This window comes from Nycticebus coucang, chromosome 21 (assembly GCF_027406575.1).
Source record: "Nycticebus coucang isolate mNycCou1 chromosome 21, mNycCou1.pri, whole genome shotgun sequence".
NCBI classification, from domain to species: Eukaryota; Metazoa; Chordata; class Mammalia; order Primates; family Lorisidae; genus Nycticebus; species Nycticebus coucang.
The window spans coordinates 52,716,548-52,735,610 of record NC_069800.1 but is presented as its reverse complement, the minus strand read 5'-3'; the positions used below and the strand labels follow the sequence as shown (position 1 = coordinate 52,735,610).

The 19,063-nt window shown below is 45.2% G+C and overlaps 1 protein-coding gene across 2 annotated transcripts in view; it reads left to right on the top strand.

Moving 5' to 3' along the window:
• The window catches only part of ELMO2 (engulfment and cell motility 2), a 38,162-nt gene that overhangs the window by 15,925 nt on the left and 3,174 nt on the right, over positions 1-19,063 (top strand). Inside the window, exons 6-19 of one of the 2 annotated variants that reach the window (XM_053574624.1) lie at positions 70-251; positions 1,769-1,868; positions 2,781-2,932; positions 5,646-5,724; positions 9,019-9,069; positions 13,084-13,206; positions 13,519-13,653; positions 14,213-14,317; positions 14,402-14,510; positions 15,156-15,292; positions 16,402-16,565; positions 16,663-16,775; positions 16,929-17,036; positions 18,118-18,200. In XM_053574624.1, coding sequence (XP_053430599.1) covers positions 70-251; positions 1,769-1,868; positions 2,781-2,932; positions 5,646-5,724; positions 9,019-9,069; positions 13,084-13,206; positions 13,519-13,653; positions 14,213-14,317; positions 14,402-14,510; positions 15,156-15,292; positions 16,402-16,565; positions 16,663-16,775; positions 16,929-17,036; positions 18,118-18,200 — 1,641 coding nt within the window. Of the gene's footprint in view, positions 1-69; positions 252-1,722; positions 1,869-2,780; positions 2,933-5,645; positions 5,725-9,018; positions 9,070-13,083; positions 13,207-13,518; positions 13,654-14,212; positions 14,318-14,401; positions 14,511-15,155; positions 15,293-16,401; positions 16,566-16,662; positions 16,776-16,928; positions 17,037-18,117; positions 18,201-19,063 lie in introns of those variants that run through there. The other variant, XM_053574626.1, reaches the window with a different exon arrangement.

Below are 19,063 nucleotides of genomic sequence, written 5' to 3'. Positions count from 1 at the left end.
TGAGCTATCCACAGAGTGGTGATCTGCTGCAAGGAGCAGATGGCACAAAGCTTGTCCCTGGCCTCACAGTCCCGGGCTGCACGCCAGCTGATGGAGAGGACCCAGTCATCTAGCATGGAGACCCGGCTGGATGCCATGAAGGAGCTGGCCAAGCTCTCCGCCGATGTGACATTCGCCACTGAGTTTATCAACATGGATGGCATCATTGTGCTGACGAGGCTGGTGGAAAGTGGAACCAAGCTCTTGTCCCAGTGAGTATTATGGAGGTCTTGTTCTGAAGGACTTCAAACATTAACTGTACTCTACAGGGCATCCTCATCTCATTTCCACTGAGTCAAATTAAGGGACATATTGAAGTGTGCTGAGCACGACAGTCCATACAGAGGGCTCTGATTAACTATTGTCATCCTAAATCTTGTCTAGCTGGGTTCTCACAAATTAAATAATAGTACAAAACAGTACTGTGCCACATGCGTAGTAAAAATAGGGGATACAGAAGTCAGGAAGAGAGAGGTCTGTCCATGACAGACCTGCTACTTTATGGAAATTGCTTGGTCTGCTGAAGGTTATGAACAGACTGCCCGTTATCTCCCAGGACAGGTGTCTGTCTCTTCTTCACCTCCCCTACTGCAGGCATGCGCACACACAGAGACCTGCGTTTGTGATTACCACGGGTTACCCTTATCATTCACCGTCTCCCTGCCACACATTCACACAGGGAGGCGAAGACCCAGAACTTTGTGATACTCCGTGAACATCTTTATAACACTCCAGAGTTAAGCTGCATGTGTTGGGAAATTGTGCCTTGTGATCAGCAGTGAATAAACAGACGCTTGCGTTCTCATCTAAGCCTGTGGAGCCTAAGTTGGCAGAGAGGGAGTCAGAAATCTCTCAGCTGACAGATCAGCTATTCAAAATTTCGGCCAAATTGAGCAACTAATCATAGGTATTTGTTTTAAGTCTTGGCTCTCCCAGCTGTAGTGAAGTCCTGAAGCCTTTGGCTGCCATCAGCACTGACACAGGAGTTCTACGGTTTCTTGAGAGTGCAGGATTAGAGCGGCCTTACTTTCCTCCTCTTTAACCTAGGGCTAATAATACCTACCTTGCAGTATTGTAAGGATTACCAATAATGAGAATGTGTCTGAATGTGCTTTATAAGTGGGAATATTGTGTGTTAATTCTAGAGCACTGCACAGATGTATAAAGGATTCATTGTATAAGGAGAGACAAAAAGGGAGAAAACACTTTAATCCTTATCTTCTACCAGTGAGGGCTTTGTATATATCATCATCTTGCCCTCACCACAGCCCCGTGGGGTTAATGCAGTGAGACTAACTTGATTTTACAGAGGATGAAATTGAAATTTAAAAAGATAAAATTTGCTTGGTCAGTAAGTGGTTGAACAGGAATTGAACCCACGTCCACGCTTCGTGCTCTTTTTCCTGCTCTCTGCTGCCTTTTGGCCTAAACATTAACAGGGGCCATAAAGGCCTGGTGTCTTCTGTGGTCTTGGGGAATAGACAAGTGAAGTGAAGCAATATGAGGAAGGAAAGCTTAATCATCCAGCAGCCTTTTTTTTTTTTTTTTTCCGGTGATAGATAATGTGGGCTGAATCTGTTCCACATCTGGCCAGGTGTGCACATAGGCACTTCCAGTTGCATCGACTGATTTTCCGAGGGGTGTTTACATTGAAATCCATCCTTTCACATCTCTGCTCCCCAGATCTGAATCTCTGTATTATTTTGTGTGTGTGTTGCACATGTCTCAGCTACAGTGAGATGCTGGCATTCACCCTGACTGCCTTCTTAGAGCTCATGGACCATGGCATTGTCTCCTGGGACATGGTTTCGATCACCTTTATTAAGCAGGTGAGGCCTCCAACAATCTATTTTTCTTTCCTCTCTCCGTTGCCAGTTATTCTCCGGGCTTGAGGGCAGATAGGGCACTACACCGTTCCACGAGGGTCAGCTTTGCATTCCCTGGGGCTGGATTTTTCATCCACAAGCCTTGGTCTTCCTGTGGCTCCCAAAAGATTTACACTTTGTAAACTCTCAGGGCCTGCACAGAGGAGACGGAACTGGGTTCTCAGAACTGAATATGGTCCAAGTAGAATTGGATTATCAGTGAGACTTGGGGTAAAACCAGCCAGTCAACCGGTACTATCCCTAAGTCTTCTGATTGGCTTCCTGAGCTCTCCCTTCTCTTTGGATAAAAAGTGTTCATTTCATTTGCAAATCTGCCTTCCATTTACAAATCCTCAAGGTAGCCTGTGTGGATTATCAGACAACTCGGTGGATAGGAGGGGGCACTTCTGGTCTAGCCCTCCTTTCTTCTGCGAGTCTGTGATGTTGTAAGTGTACATAGGGAGAAAATATGTGGTCACGAGAAGAATACATGAAGGTAAAATGAGATCCCAGTGTCAGTAATATCTTTTGCTTTTCTGTACTCCACTTTAAGCAGGTGAACTGAGTGACTTCAGTTCACGCCTGAACTCTTATTTTGGGGGAGGGGGGGAAGGAAAGGATTACGCTTTTAGATTTTGAGGAAACACAATTGCATGGATACTGTAATCCGTGATTGAGTTGCCCATGCCTAGGGAGTTCCTAGTGCATTGGCTAGGGTAGCTGTAAACCAGCCCCACTATCCACCTAGCAACAACTGCCCAAATGTGGATATTGTGCCTAAGAGGAAAGAGCATTAAGGGCTAGTATCACATACCATAGCTGTCCAGCTTTCTTGGGCCCTGAATTTCCTGGCTGATTTATCCCTCTCTGGTCCAGATTGCAGGGTATGTGAGCCAGCCCATGGTGGACGTGTCAATCCTTCAGAGATCCCTGGCCATCCTTGAGAGCATGGTCTTGAACAGCCAAAGTCTGTACCAGAAGATAGCAGAGGAAATCACCGTGGGCCAACTCATCTCACACCTTCAAGTGTAAGATACGTTCCCCACTCCCTTCACTTGTCTGTTCTCTTTTCTCCTCTTATTTTGTTGAAGTCTTCCAATCCTAACTCTGCTTTGCTTATACTCCAAGCTGCTGGTCTACTTGTTCGTTCATTGCTTCTTCCACACTACTGCCAGAGAACCTCCCATAATTCACACCCGATCATGTCATCCTCCTGCCTAAAATTCTCTGTAAAACATCCCTTTCCACCTTAGGCTAAAGTGAAGGTTTTCCTAATCTTCCTGTCCACCCTGGAACCAGACAGTTAGGTGCTTTCTCCCCTATGAGCCCATAGTGTCTGTCTGTACCTATGGTAATTATATAAAATATTGTATTTTTACTGTTATCCATTTTAAACTTTGAATTTCCGTGGAACAGAGACGAATCATTATTGTATCCCTTGCCTTAAGTAGGAGCTCAATTAGTGTTTGTTGAAGGAATGCTTACTGAACTAACTGCACAGTGGGGAATAGCATCACATAAGGTGTGAGTTCAGAATATCAGTTCTAATCCAGACTCTCCCACATGCTACGTCTCTGCCTTCAACAAGTTACCTAGTCTCTTCTGGCCTAAATTTACTCATCACCCCCACTTCTCAGACTGTGAAAATCAAAGGAGATTAAAAAATGGTCTAGGAGAGTGACCACCACGTATTAATTATTTAATAAGTTCCGGTGGGTTTTTTTGGTTTGTTTTGCTTTTTTTTTAAAGAAACGTATCACATCTTACAATGTTTCACATATATAAAGAAATATATATGACAAATGATTTCACTGGAGCACTGTTTCTCTCCTCTCCATTCAACTCCGCTTTCAAGCAATATATAATATAAGGGAACTGGACTTCCAAAACAAGGCTGGTAATATAGCTGATTCCTTTTGGACTCTTGCTCACTTCCATTTTGTTGGTTATTGCCAGAATGCTGCCAGAATCCCCTGCCAGTTCAGGGAGTTGAGAGGTTACAGCAGCCTTCACTCTGCTGTGCTCCCACCCTATTTTACTCCATGAATCCAAGTAAAAAGAAAGCACAATGATTTTATTTTAGCTCTGATTTCTTGTCTCTCTCTCTCTTTTTTTTTTTTAGAGACAGAGTCTCACTTTGTTGCCCTGGGTAGAGTGCCATGGCGCCCCAGCTCACAGCAACCTCCAGCTCTTGGGCTCAAGCAATTCTCTTGCCTCAGCCTCCCGAGTAGCTGGGACTATAGGCACCCGCCACAACACTCAGCTATTTTTTGTTGCAGTTTGGCCAGGGCCAGGTTCAAACTTGCCACCCTCAGTACATGGAGCCAGCGCCCTACTCACTGAGCCACAGGTGCCACCCATGTCTCTTTTAAGGAATTCTTCAGCCTCAGCTTTCATACCCAAAGAACCAACAAAGTTAATTAGAGTGAGAGGGACATTATAAACTCCAGGTGGAGTTCTGATTCTCCTATGACTTTGCACCTACCTTATTTTATTTTTTTTCTTTTACAGGTTTCTGCATACAGCATTGAACTTCTCTGGGGATTTTGGGGGAGAGGTTTTTTTTCGTTTGTTTTTTGGGGGTTTTTTTGGTCTCAGAATTGAGAATGACTTAGTTGCCTCCCTAGGGACAATAGAGGAGTGTGGCATTTAAGGGTCACTGGTGAATATTTTCAGCCCACAGCTGTCACCAGAATTTATGTGCTCTGCTGCTTGGGCTAAGGGACACATAGTGCCCTCCATTAGACTCCCTGTGTGCCTCCTGCCTGACCAGGACCCAAAAGCCCATCAGCCCCTCTTGGGGTTTGATACCACAGAAGGCACCCACAACATGGCAGGTGGGAACATCTTGTCAAGTGCCAGGATTATACGATCTGGAGATTTGTGGGGGGGAGGGGCGGTTGGGTTTTTTCTGCAGTTTTTGGCCGGGGCTGGGTTTGAACCCGCCACCTCTGGCATATGGGGCCGGCACCCTACTTCTTTGAGCTACAGGTGCTGGCTAAGATTTTGTTTTTTAAAAATAAAATAAGATAAGTTTGTATTCAAAGACTTAGAAAATACAGTAAAGAACAAAAAATAAATTATTTGCCCTTCAGACATACCCACGGTAAACATTAAATTGAATGTCCCTCCAGTACAAACTTGGGGGGTAAACTATGTTTACCTTAATTTTTTTTTAACTGAACAATAGATCTTGAACATTTTCCCCACATCAAAGAGTCTTCTAAAAGGGTAGTTCTAAACCTTTCTCATATCCCAGATGCCTTTGAAAATCCATTACAACTATGGACTCTTCTTAAAAAATAAATATCACATAGTTGACTAACTACATAGAATAATTTCTCTCCCATTTCTGGAGTTAACAGATACTCCAAGGCCATCCCTGAATCCCAGGTTAAGAATATTTACCCTAAAGATGATTTTTAATAACTGCTGTGATTCTCATATGTATGAACAGAGTTGCTAATGTGAATATTTGAATTTTTTTACCATGCTATCCTTTTTTAAAAATAGTACTTTAATGAAACATCTAGTCAATAAATCTTGCACAGGGCTCTGATTACTGTTTCAGGATACATTCATATTAGTGGAATTGCTGGGTCAAGAGCATCTCCACTGTCCAGACTCAGCCTGGGATTATGATTTGATTACAGTCTGTGAGTGATTGTTTTAAACCATCTCTGAGCATCATCTTCTGTTCAGTCTTCTAATCTCCCTCTGCCTCTTTCTCCATTGACACAGCTCCAACCAGGAGATTCAGACCTACGCCATTGCACTGATTAATGCACTTTTTCTGAAGGCTCCTGAGGACAAGCGACAGGTCTGTGGCTGCTTCTATACACTTTTAATCTGGGATTTTCTAAGAGAGTAATTCTCACCCTACCCACTCTTTGCCATGCAGAGAGGAGAAATCCAGCCATTTTTCCAAGAGTCTTTCCTCTTAGCCCTCTATGGCTGGCGGCCTTGATAAGAAAGAGCTATGTGGGGAAACCAGCTAGGTCCTAGGTCAGAGCAGAGCCTTTAAATAAAATACTGATTTTATTTAAAGTGGGAGTGGGCTGGGCACAGTGGCTCATGCCTGTAATCCTAGCACTCTGGGAGGCCGAGGCGGGTGGATGGGTTGAGCTCACGAGTTTGAGACCAGCCTGAGCAAAAAGCAAGACTCTGTCTGTACTAAAAAATAGAAAAACTGAAGTAAGAGGATTGCTTGAGCCCAAGTTGGAGGTTGCTGTGAGCTATGATGCCATGGCACTCTACCCAGGGTGATAGTGTGAGACTGTGTCTCAAAAACAAAAATAAAGTTAGAGTGAATATTTTCCACTTCATATGGAAGTGGTCCAAGCTGCTACTATGGTCCAAGTAGCAGCTACTCAACCTTGCTATGGTAGCAAAAACAGCCTCAGACAATAGATAAATGAATGGATATGGCTATCTCCCAATAAAACCTTATTTACACAAACAGGCAACCAGCTTAATTGGCCAGTTTGCTAACTTTTGAGTCCAAGAATAAGGAAGAGGAGACTTTGTGGGCACCACTGAATCCAAGCAATCCAAAATGAATGGGACTTAGCACTAAGTTTCATGTATAAAGGTCCTCTGATCCAGATTCTAAATATCTTTCTTTCCCTATCATTCGCTGTATAACTTGCAAATAGCTCTGCCTTTTTGCACCTCAGTTTCCTTATCTGTAGTATGAGAACAACAACATCAGCCCCATTTATTTCACAAGGATATCGTCAAGGAAAAGCTAGTCACCTGTTTTACCCGGAAGGAATTAGTGAAATAAACACTGACTTAAGAGTTGGGGGTCTTGGAGGACTAAGTACTTCCCCTGCTGTGGCTAACCCAGTCTTTTTAACCTGTGTGAGTCTCATTTTTTCTTTCTGTAAAACCAAACGGCTGGATTAAATGATCTCTGAAGGCCTTTCCAACACTAGCATTCTAGATTCTCTGAGAAAAGTCTAAATAGTGTACAAAAAGTAAGACTTAATTCTCTGTCAGGATTATGGGCTCAGTAAGATAACGCCCAAGTGGGATCATGTTCTAAGGTCTTGGTAGATTCCAGAGGGACGACTAGGAGCATCTGTGGTTCTGTTTGTCCTTGTCTTTCTGGATGGCTTGGCTCTTTTAACGTCTCCCTTCCCTGTCCATGTTTGAATGTAAGCCGAAAGCTCATTCTGTCCGCTTCTCTCTGTGCCTTTGCTTTCTGCCGGCAGGACAAGCACCTTAATCCTCTAGACCTGCCTGTCACTGTAAGTAGCACCGCTGTGTGGAGAGGGCCCCAGCTCTTCCAGGTGGGGAGGTCAAAGCTGGGCAAGAATATCATGGTCTGATCTAGATGTTCAGGGTATGCCAAGATCCAGGGATGTCAGGACACTTAGGGAAGTACTGCATATTAGAGTCGCAGAAAAAATTAGGAGGTACCTGCCCCGGGGAGTGTGGCTTAAGTTTTCCTTTGTAACTTGCTTTTTCATGGATCTGGGTTCAACTAGGGAAGATCAGGTTCAGAAACAGCCTGTGACTTTCATCTAGACAGATATATCACCTTCCAACTTGCCTTAGCAAAAGAGTAAAGGTAAACCCATGCCTTTTTTGGACCCTTACTAGACTGTAGGAATCTGAAAAGGTTAGACAGTTGACAGAAGGGAGTTTAATGTTCATTTCTTGGTTAGAGGGAGCTTTGGAGAGGTCAGCTTTGTGAGGATGGTAAAGAGGATAAGTGCCTCCCTCGGCCCCACAGAGAATCTTTTGGTCTAACTCCTTTACATTCAAGCTGTAGACCACTGTCAGTTACCTACGTTGTGAGTTGTGCGCGCAAGGTTTAATCTCCACTGACTGCCTATTGCTACTAAGGAAGTTTCTAGGCCACCTTCCTTTTCTGCCAGCTAGTATGTACTCAGGGAATGCAAAGTAAAACTTAATGTTCCTGGCAGTGTCAGCCATTTAGAATATGGCTAGAAATCTGGAGGTAAGAGAGGCCTTTTAGCTCTGGGAAAAATGACAGAGCTCATGGATATTACTCCACAGGAGAGGCATGACAGCTCCCTTAGGCCCATTGATTTAGAATTATCTATAAAATTAAATGAAGGCAGCAGTTTAGAAAGTGAAGTCACACTAATTAACATTAGTAAGATGTGATGGCTGACACTGGAAGGAGGAGACAGGAAAATTATGAAAAGCTGTTAGAAAAATTAAAAGCATTGTAATTTGGGACCATTTTGTTTAGGGGAAAATAGCTTCCCATTTCAATAGCTCCTCAGGGTATTACCGTGTCACAACACAGAATAATAACTGATGTTCTTTTTGATGAAGCCAAGGCCTTGTCAATGATTAAACTATAATCACTGGAGTTGCTTCAGAAATAGAGCAAGATGTATAATATATTTTTTAAAGATTTACATAAGAATCGTCAAAATAATGGTTCTGAGTGAATCCTTAAAGCTTTACTCCCTGGAAGATTCATTTATATAGGATGCTTTATTTCCTGCATCTGCTAAATAAATAAAGCATTACTGTCAAAGTCTGACTTAAACAGAATTAAAAAGGTGAACCTATTATGAAAAATCGCCCCAAAGCATCCAACATGCTGTCCCTCAGCGAGTCAGAAGTGAGTCATAGACTACGTACTGATTTAGAGCATCCATGCCCCTGCCCGTCTGCTGGCGGGTGGTGGGGAGCTGGAGTCCCTGCTTCGTTAAAGACCCTCCCAGCTTGGGTGCTGGGGTCTGCCTGCAACAATTCATGTGGCTTACAAACTGTCACGCTGCTCTGTGCTCCATGTGCAATGTCTATTGCCTGGCATCCTTGTGACACAAGTGTCTTATCGTCAAGCAGTCCACATCTGTCTTTGATGATGGTGCGGTTGATTATGCCATTAGGGAGGGAAACCCTATTTGAGTTAATTTGCACTCATGAAAAAGAATGAGGACATTTTTCAGGGTATAAAATACAGTTGATGGTAGATTTTCTTTCATTCACCCACTTTTCATTTGAAAAGAAAAGAAAAATTGAGAAAGAAAAAAAGCCCCAGAGCTATGATGCCACCGTCCTCTTGCTAGTTGTCACAGGTGTGCATCTGCCACCTTGCCTTATATGAATTTATTTTTCTCCATAGGATATGGCCAATGCATTTGCACAGAAGCACCTTCGGTCTATAATCCTGAATGTAAGTTCCTGGAACACCTGTATTTTGTTACTGTTAATAGCAATTATTACTATTATTATAGTTATTGTATTATTATTAAAATTACTATTTGGGGGAGGACACGCAGAGGGAGCTTAGCAATAAGTACTAAACACTTCTTAAACAGGCAAGCTTTTTCTTGTAATCCTCTGTAAACAGATGTCCCTAGGAAGTCATCCCACCAGGAATTGCAGCACCTCCAGGGAGGGACTAAGGCCATTACACTGTTGGTTACCCTGCTGCTCCAAAATTTTTATCCAGAGAAATTATGTTAAAATAGGCACAAAAGAGGGAAATAATTCATCCAGCTAATACCAGTCATAAATCTGAATTGTGCAGGGCACTGACCGAAATAAACAGAGTGTGTTTGCTTCAAAGACCTTCCTGTCTCAAGTAGGAAAGACTAGTAATCACAGCACAGTGTGGTCAGTGTTTATGATCTGGGAAAGCAGAGTCCCCCCTAGAAGGAGAGGGTATGAGGAAACCTGTAGAGGAATGTGTTCAGGTGAGCTGTGCAGGGTAAGCAGGCAGACTTATCTACCTTATGTACCTCACAGGAAGTTCAGGCAGAGGGAAGTGGGAATCTAGCTGTGTGTGATTGGGTACAGGGTGGGGCAAGGAGCAGATTTGTGTTGGGGCTGGAGAGGCAGAAAATACTTGGTCAAATAAGGCCTGAATTTAACTCCTAAGGACAACTGTGGGGATTAAAGTAGTATGGTGACATAACCAGATCTGCATTTTAGAAAGAGTATTCTGAAGGGTGTCTGATAGGGGAGAGTAGATGGTGGTCATGGTGGAGGGATCTGGAAGGAGGTCGAATTTCCTGTTTCCTGGTGGTGATATGGGCTAGAGGAGGCTGAGGTGGGGGCTGGGGAAAAGAGTTAAGGATCCGGATTAAAAGGAAACAATTTTATCAGTTGTCAAAAACAAAGGAAAGCTGGGAGGCCACAGTGAAGAAAATGAAATGAACATCTAGAAGCAAAGTGTAAAAGACGTGGTCCCTGCCCTGCCATTTTCCTATCTTTGATCAATTCACTTAACTCTTCTGGGCTTCAGGTAGCTCATCTGACTGAGTGAGGACTGAGTGAGCTGATATATACAGTGCTTACCAAGGTGTCTGGCACGTAGGTAAGCACTCTGCTTATAGAGGCAGAACAGAATGCCAAGGTGCTGAATCAAAGAGGAAGCTCTGAACATTGAGAAGCTGAGTGGTCAGCTGTGCTCTAAACATGAGGGGTCCACAGACTCCACCTTGCAGAACTAGCTTCCTTCTGCTGGCCACTTCATCAGTTACACCTAGCTACCAGCCTGGCAAGAGGGACCCCGAGCAATAAGAACATTGCCCACATGTGACGGGGAGTGCACAGGCTCTTACGCATTCCATCCACACTGTCCTGGGCACTCTCCTCTGCATGTGTGGGGGTGAGGATGCCCTTTTAAGGGAAAGTTAATTGTGTTTGAGACTTATTTACCTCAGTGGGATTAGAAAATCAGCTCATTTCTGAACAAACCTTGTAAACAAGTAAAGATTCCATAGAAGAAGGCAATTCAGCATCAGAACTCAGGATTCAAAGGGTCTGGCAGGATGTGGTTGGTGCAAGTCCAGGGATTTCACTGTTAGGCCACAGCACTTAGGCCCAAGATGCTTGACAGCCAGGTAAGACTTCAGGTAAAAGCCCTGGTACTGTAACTCATCAAAATGGGTTTAAGTCATTAAAGAGCCATACTTCTTTAAGCCCTTGATGGCTAGAGTAATTAATTACCTTCCCTTTATGATGTCTGTTAAGTCTGAGAAAGGAGATTAAAGTGAATGAAAACCAAGATCACATTAATTTCCACCTCTGTCCAAAGCTATTTATAAATTATGGTGAGAAGTAAGGAGGAAAGAACAGGGGTAGACAGGTAGGGAAAACCAGGGTGCTGGAGAGCGGGAGCAGGAGAGAAGCAAGGCTCGGAGTGAGGCAGAAGGAGCCGTGTGGAGGGGAAGCAGTGGCGGGCAGGAGACCCTGGCCCAGGAGAGAGACTTGAGGGAGAGAAACTGCTGGGGGGTGGGGATAGGGCAGAGAGCAAGAAAGTGAACTTGTGTTGTTGAGACAGAGCTAAGAAGAGAAATGTCATGCTTGAGAGACAGCAGGAGCTGGAGGGCTGAACACAGTCACTGGTTCAGGGGGAGGGGTGGGAAGTGGAGATGGGGCTTGAGTGCATTAGCACTCGCTATACTCCAGGCTGGACATGCTACTCTGTGTCCAGAATGGTAGCCACTAGCCATGTGTGGCTCTCAAGGACTTGAAATAAGTCCAGTGTGGCTGAAGAACTGAATCTGGGATTTTAATTTCAGATTAATTTAAATATCTGTTTGTGGCTTTTGACTACTATATTAGGCAGCGCAAATCTAGAGAAAGAAAGAGACAGAGAAGGGAGAGAGCTCTGGAGTCTCCAATTGGCAAAGAGAGCTAGAGATCTAGAATAGGGCCGTCTAGTGGAAATACAGTGCAAGTTCTTTGTGTGATTTTTAGTGTTCCAGTAGCAACGTTATAAAAGGAATAGGGGAAATCAAGTTCAAGAATATATTTTATTTAACCTAAGATATTCAAAACATTATCAATATGTAATAAATATAAATATTATCAATGAGATATTTCACATTTTCCTTTTTCGTGGTAAGGCTTCAAGATCCAGTGTGCATTTATACTCAAAGCACATCTCAGTTAGGACTAACCACATTTCATGGGCTGAGTGGTCTGTGCAGGTCTAAAGAGATTGATCTATTCTAGAGGCAGGGCAAGTTCTAGAGTGAACTGATCTGAAGTTAGAGGGAGCTTTAAAAAGGCACTCGTCTAGGGTTAGAGATCCCTGGAGTAGTACTATTTGGTAGAACTTTCTGTGCTAATAGAAATGTTCTGTCTCTGTACTATGCAGTGCAGTAGCCACTAGTCACATGTGACTGATGAGCACTTAAAATGTGGCTGACGTGACTGAGGAACCAAATTTTTAACTTAAATTAGGATTAACTAATATAAATGCAAATACCCACATCTAGCCAGTGGCCACCAGACTGAACAGCACAGCTCTGGAGACATAAAGCCACTGAGTAAGAGATCATGAAGGACACGAAGGTGGTACACGTGGGAAACTAGGCAGGAGGCTCATTTGGGCAAGAAAGCAGCAAGAGTGGCAGATTCATGACAGCGGGTGAGACAGAGCAGCGAGAAGTACAAGAGAGCAAGAAGGATATCAGGATGGTGCAGGCGTGAGAAGAGGATAGCGAGACAAGAGCATAATCCCGTGTTGACTAACCGGGACAGACAGAGGACGAGGGGGCCATCAGAGGGAAAAGGGGAGGTGGTGAACCTACAGGTCAGGGCACAGGGCAGGAGGACGGAGTCAGAGAGGGAGAGGGACGTGGTGTGGGGGCTGTGGGAAGAGGAGAGGGTGGTATGCGGGGTTGGGAGAGTTGGACATTCCTCCTTTTGGAGATGTCTCAGCACATTCCTCCTTTTGGAGGTGTCTCAGCATCATATAAAGAAAACAATCTTTCCTAAAGTTCTTTCGCAGGGTGAAGCCATCCAAAACATTTTGTTTTTCTAAGGGAAAAACAGCTCTTCCTCCACACCTACTGTCCATAGTCTTGGGTTTAGCAGTCCTGTGGGGCGGCTCATGGGAGTAAGGCCCAGCTGCTGAGCTTCCCTGCCATAGCCTTGTTGGGGTGGCCTCCTGAGTCTTCAGTGTGGCTGGTGCAGCCCTGCCCTCCATCCCACTTCTCCCCCAGGCGGGGGAGAAAGAGGACGATAGGGCCGTTCAGGCATGTAGAGAATTGCCTCTGCCTGAACCAAGCCCGTTCATGCTTCAGCCCTTTGAGAAAATGGAGTCCCTGGGTATAGCAGGAGAGCTCTGTTGCCTGCCCGGCATACTCCCTTTTTCATTAGCACTAGTGTGGCTCTTCAGTCGAAGGGTCAGTCAGTCTAGTTTCCTGCTATCTGCCTTTGCTTTTTCTAGCACGTGATCCGAGGGAACCGCCCAATCAAAACCGAGATGGCCCATCAGCTGTATGTCCTTCAAGTCCTGACCTTTAACCTTCTGGAGGAAAGGATGATGACCAAAATGGACCCCAATGACCAGGTAGGTGCTAAGTGGGGCACAGCCTTCCTGCCTGAAATTGTGTGCTGTTTTCTCCTGGTTGTGACACAGTCCCCCTTAGTCTCTGTGCCAGGCATGTGCTTGGTCTTTGCAGAAGTGGTTATGTCTGCCCTGGATAATTTGCATGTGGAATGATTCTGTGGGCCAAGGCCATTTTTGTCCTGCTATGATAGAGGTGACGCCTCTTAAGGTATTGATTGAGGCCAGAGTTTGGCCCAGAAAAACCTGATCTACTGTTCTTTTCCTTTCTTCCCTTAGCTAGCTGATTCACCTGCTGTCTCTTTCACTTCTCAGGCACAAAGGGACATTATATTTGAACTGAGGAGGATTGCATTTGATGCAGAGTCTGACACTGGCAATGTTCCTGGGAGTGGGACTGAAAAACGCAAAGCCATGTACACCAAGGACTACAAAATGCTGGGATTTACTGTAAGTACCCCAAAGCATAGATGTTCTTAGGCTTTCTCCTCTGATGCGAAGGTAGAGGCTCTACCCAGACAGAGCCCTGACAACTCCTCCTTCATCATGGTGGCCCTGGAAAAGATGACAGTAAGAAGCTGGAGTGGCCCCGATGCTGTGGTGGTGGGGAGTTTATGAGTTTATGTGCCCCATTTGGCCGCATGAAACAGATTCATCATAGGAGGGCCAAGGTGAGTAGAAAGGGGACCTGTCCTCTCACCAAAACAGCTAGGTTCTTTGCAAAGCTATTGTGAATATTTTGTAATAGAGTATGGCTTGAAGATAGAGTTAATTTGATTAAGTGTTTATTGCACAACTTGTCAGCGCCTGGCACCATGCTAGGTGCCGGGATGCGTGATGAACAGCCACGGTCCAGTGCTCTGCGAGGTCACAATTCAGTAGTAGAGATGGGCATGTGGAAAGAGCTGGGACAGGGGTGGGTGCCACATGCTAGTGGCCCTAAGAGAGTGGGAAGGAGAGGGCACACAGGGATATACTCAGTCTCAAATTGGTGTCTGTTTTTCTCCAGAACCACATCAACCCAGCCATGGACTTCACCCAAACTCCTCCTGGAATGCTGGCCTTGGACAACATGCTGTACTTGGCTAAATTCCACCAGGACACCTACATCCGGGTACAGGCAGGGGTCTGGCCTGCTCAGTCGCGGTGCTACATCTCTCGCCTTCCTCCCTCATCTCCTCATCTCTTCTCTGCACAGATTGTATTGGAGAACAGCAGCCGAGAGGACAAACACGAGTGCCCCTTTGGCCGCAGTGCCATTGAGCTCACCAAGATGCTCTGTGAAATCCTGCAGGTTGGGGAACTACGTAAGTCTCTCAGTTCGTTCCCTCTTCTCCTTCAGCCATTTCTTGTCATCAAGAACTTGGTGACACTCAAGACTGGACAACCTTTCTGTGGGTTATTTCTGGCTTTTTTTAATCACTGCATGAACTGATAACTGATCTTTTTATTTTGTTTCTATTTGTTCAGTTTTAAGAGGTGGGGTCTTGTTCTGTTGTTCAAGCTGGAGTGCAGTGGCCTGACCATAGCTTACTGCAACTTTGAATTCCTGGCCTCAAGCAATCCTCCCACCTCGGCCTCCCAAATGCTGGAATTATAGGAATGAGCCGCTATGCCCAGCCCTGATAATTTCCTCTTGTCCTTGTTTATAGAGATCATGGCTGTTGCTTTGTTTGAGCTGGTAGTTTGAGGCATGCTCAAAAGCTACCCTATGCCTATGGATAAGGACTAGCTGAGTCTATAACAGGGTAGAGAAAGGAGGACCAAGGAAAGGCACCCTGGAGAAAAAAGCCTAGGAAGTGGGAAAAAGGCCTATCCCGCATTGCTGTTCACCACAGTCCTTGGGCTTCTTTTGTTCCTGAGGACTTTGTTGCAGAGAATCCAGTTCCTGGACATGAGCTTCCAGACCCCCACAGGCAGAGGCTTCACCCTTTCCCTGTTTACTTCCACAGCAAATGAAGGACGCAATGACTACCACCCGATGTTCTTCACCCATGACCGAGCATTTGAAGAGCTCTTTGGAATCTGCATCCAGCTGTTGAACAAGACCTGGAAGGAGATGAGAGCAACAGCAGAGGACTTCAACAAGGTCAGTGTCACTGAGCTCCTCTGAGGCCTATAGAAGGAGACAGTCACATGGTAATCTCTTGATAGCTGTCCAGCGCTTGGAGAATCCCTGAGCTGGAAAAGCAGCTTGGTGAGCAGTGCTGCTGTCACAAGGCTGAGGAGTGAGCTTGGTCCCATCTGGTTCTTATTTCCTCTGTAACCTGGAGCAGGTGTCTTCTCCTTGGTACCCCAGGCCCTCGTTTGCTCATTGAAATCAGCACCTGCCCCCCCTGTCCTCCTTGGGGGACAAGAGGGTGAGCATAACAAAAGTAGCTGTGGTTACTGAGCACTCCCTATGTGCAGCCACTGAGCAGTTCTGCGCACGGGGAATATCAGGGGCGGTGGGAGTGGCTGGTGGGGTGTGCACATCATGAGTATTTAGTCCCTAGTCATCCTCTGTGCTTTCTGAGTACACACTTTATGCAGAGCACTAGGGATTGAGTGTTTTAAAACTGATCATCTCACCATAAAAAGTTTGGAAAATATAAAGAAGAAAAAGTCACCTATAATTCTACCAACTCAATGACAATCATTTTTATATTTTTCTCTAGTCTTTTTTTTCCTCTGGATTTTTCCTACATTAGTGAGGTCATACTGCACATGCAGTTGGTATCTTTTTTTTTTTTTTTTAGGGGTTCTTTTAGGGGAACTAACCCATTTTTTTTTTTACCACCCCACTGTGCTTGCCCTCCATGTCCCATCTCATATTCTTTATGACAGCACATATCAGAAGATGTGTCTTTCTTTCTCTAACTTTAAAGGTGAACAGATGGAGGCCTGAGGATGGTAAGTGATTTGTTCAAGGAACAGAGTAAGGGACAAAGTCAGGATTTAAACCCTGATTTTGACTCCAAAGCTGTGCTCATTTCCCCACATGGTTGACTAATGGAAATATACGAGAAATAAGGCATGTTTCATTGTCAGTCGTTTGATCTGAATAACCACCAGAAAAGGTAGACCTTATTCACCCAGAAGATGTCTGTAGCGCCTGTCTGCTTAAGACGCCAGGGTGGGGGAGAGGGCAGTGTTCCAGAATCAGCCTGTCCGGCATCAGAGCAGTGGTGTGAGTTGTTTGCCCTCTTTCCCTCTTAGGTGATGCAGGTAGTCCGAGAGCAAATCACTCGAGCTTTGCCCTCCAAACCCAACTCTTTGGATCAGTTCAAAAGCAAACTGCGTAGCCTAAGCTACTCTGAGATTCTGAGACTGCGCCAGTCCGAAAGGATGAGTCAGGATGACTTCCAGTCCCCGCCAATCGTGTAAGTGCTGTCCCAGAGGCAGCTACCAGCCCTGCCTTCCTTCCAGGGCTCCACTGTCCCCATGACCTCCTCTTACTGTGGTGCATGTCCACCCCAGGGAGCTGAGAGAGAAGATCCAGCCTGAGATCCTCGAGCTGATCAAGCAGCAGCGCCTGAATCGGCTCTGTGAGGGCAGCAGCTTCCGAAAGATTGGGAACCGCCGGAGGCAAGGTGAGAGGAGGTGTGGGGCGCAGGGCAGGTCCTTGCTGACCATGCTCCTTTGCACCAGGAGGGGTCTGCCTAGGTGGCTTTCTTGCCCTTTGTTTGCCCAGGCCTGTCCCAGTGCTGTCCCTGCTCACCTGCCCGGCTTCCCTTGTGTTCTAGAGCGATTCTGGTACTGCCGGTTAGCACTGAATCACAAGGTCCTGCACTACGGTGACTTGGACGACAACCCTCAAGGGGAGGTGACATTCGAATCCCTGCAGGAGAAAAGTAGGTTCATTTCTCTGCTGATGTGTCATGGTGGCTGGAGACCTAAGTTCTGGTCCTGCTATTTCAAACTGATAATCATATCTTGTGCCCATTTTCTCTCAGCAACTATTTCATCTGCCGTAGATCATCTCTACCTGACCTACCTCAGAAGGTTGTTGGGAGAAGTAATGAGATCACAGAAGGGAATGTGGTGTGCAGATCGTAAGGGGTGGTTCAAGACCAAGTTGAAAGGCAGTGGTTAAGAGCAGGAGCTCTGAAGCCAGACTGCCCAAATTCAAGTCCTGGCTTTGTCCCTAATCAGTTGTGAATTTTAATTAATTGTAAGATAGTTCTTCCCTCTGCCTTGGTTTCTTCTCCTATAAAATGGGGATAATGGGCTCTATGCCTGTAGCTCAGCAGCTAGGGCACCAGCCACATACACCAGAGTTGGCAGGTTCGAATCAAGCCCAGGCCTGCCAAATAACAATGACAACTACAACCAAAAAATAGCCAGGCATTGTGGCAGGCTCCTGGAGTCCCAGCTACTTGGGAGGCTGAATCAAGAGAATTAATTGCTTAAGCCCAAGAGTTTGAGATTGCTGTGAGCTGTGATGCCACGGCACTCTACCCAGGGCGACATAGTGAGACTGTCTCAAATAAATAAATAAATAATAAAATGGGGGTAATGGCCACACTTCCCTGCTCCCGAGAGGACTGAATAACTGAAGTATGCAGAGCAGCTGGAAGAGTGGTTGGCAGGCAGTTAGTCTACCTGTCAGCAGCTGCCGTTGCTGTTTGCTATAGCGGCATATTCATCTCCATTATTGTGAGGAGGAAGTGAGGTGAGTTTCCAAGGCCCCATTCCTTGAGTAGATAAATTCAAGAGCCATGACGTGACCCCCAGTTAGCTTTGACACAGCCTCACTCCTAGGGAGTGACTGAGGAGGAGGGAACAAGTTCAAAGCCTCCTTATACCCTCACCTTGCCGGAGCTAATACGACCCTTGGAGTCTGTGGGCCCTGGGCATACCCTCCAACATTGACGCGAGCACTGACCCACTTGCAGTGTGAGCTTCCAGACACTAATGTCCATCATTTATCAGTTCCTGTTGCAGACATTAAGGCCATTGTCACTGGGAAAGATTGTCCCCACATGAAAGAGAAAAGTGCTCTGAAACAGAACAAGGTGAGTGGAAAGAATAGTTCAAATGATTGTCATAGTGATACCCGGAGAGTTTAGTGGGTGGTGGTTTTTTTGGGTGCATACTCGCTCTCTTCCCCTCTCTTAAAGTTATTCCTGAATTTTTATTAAGAATTCTGATTATGCACAAAGACAGGTAGAACCCCTGTATATGTATCACCCAACTGCAGCAACTATGGCAAAGTCTGTATGTCTTAAAGAAAATCTCAAGTATCATATTATTTCATCTGTAAATATCCCTAAAATATAGGGGCTCTTTTAACATAACCACAATGCCTTGGGCGGCGCCTGTGGCTCAAGGAGTAGGGCACCGGTCCCATATGCCGGAGGTGGCAGGTTCAAACCTAGCCCCGGCCGAAAAAAAAACAACATAACCACAATGCCACTATCATGCCTAAAAGGAAATAACAAGTAGTTATTTAATATCAACTATTACATTGATTAGACTTCCATTGATTGAATTTCTGCTAATTGTCTTATAAATCTCATTCTCTGTATAAAAACACATACACGTTTACATGTATATACATATATAATCATGTCCGTCTTGTTTAAACCAGAATTCAAACAAGGTCTTAATTAATAAGTTCCCCTTCAACTTTTCCATCTTTTTTTTCTTTCTTACTAGTTGAAGAAACCAGGTTGTTTGTTGGGTAGTTTCCCAGCATCTGAATTTTGCTTATTACCTCCCTACGGTATAGTTTAACTTGTTCCTCTGTCCTAGATCTATAAATTGGCAGAGGGATCTAGAGGTTTCATCCAGTTCAGGTTTGACGATTTTCTGGCAAGACGATGTCATAGATGGTGTTATGTTCTATCAAGGGGCACATAATGTCTGCTTATCTCTC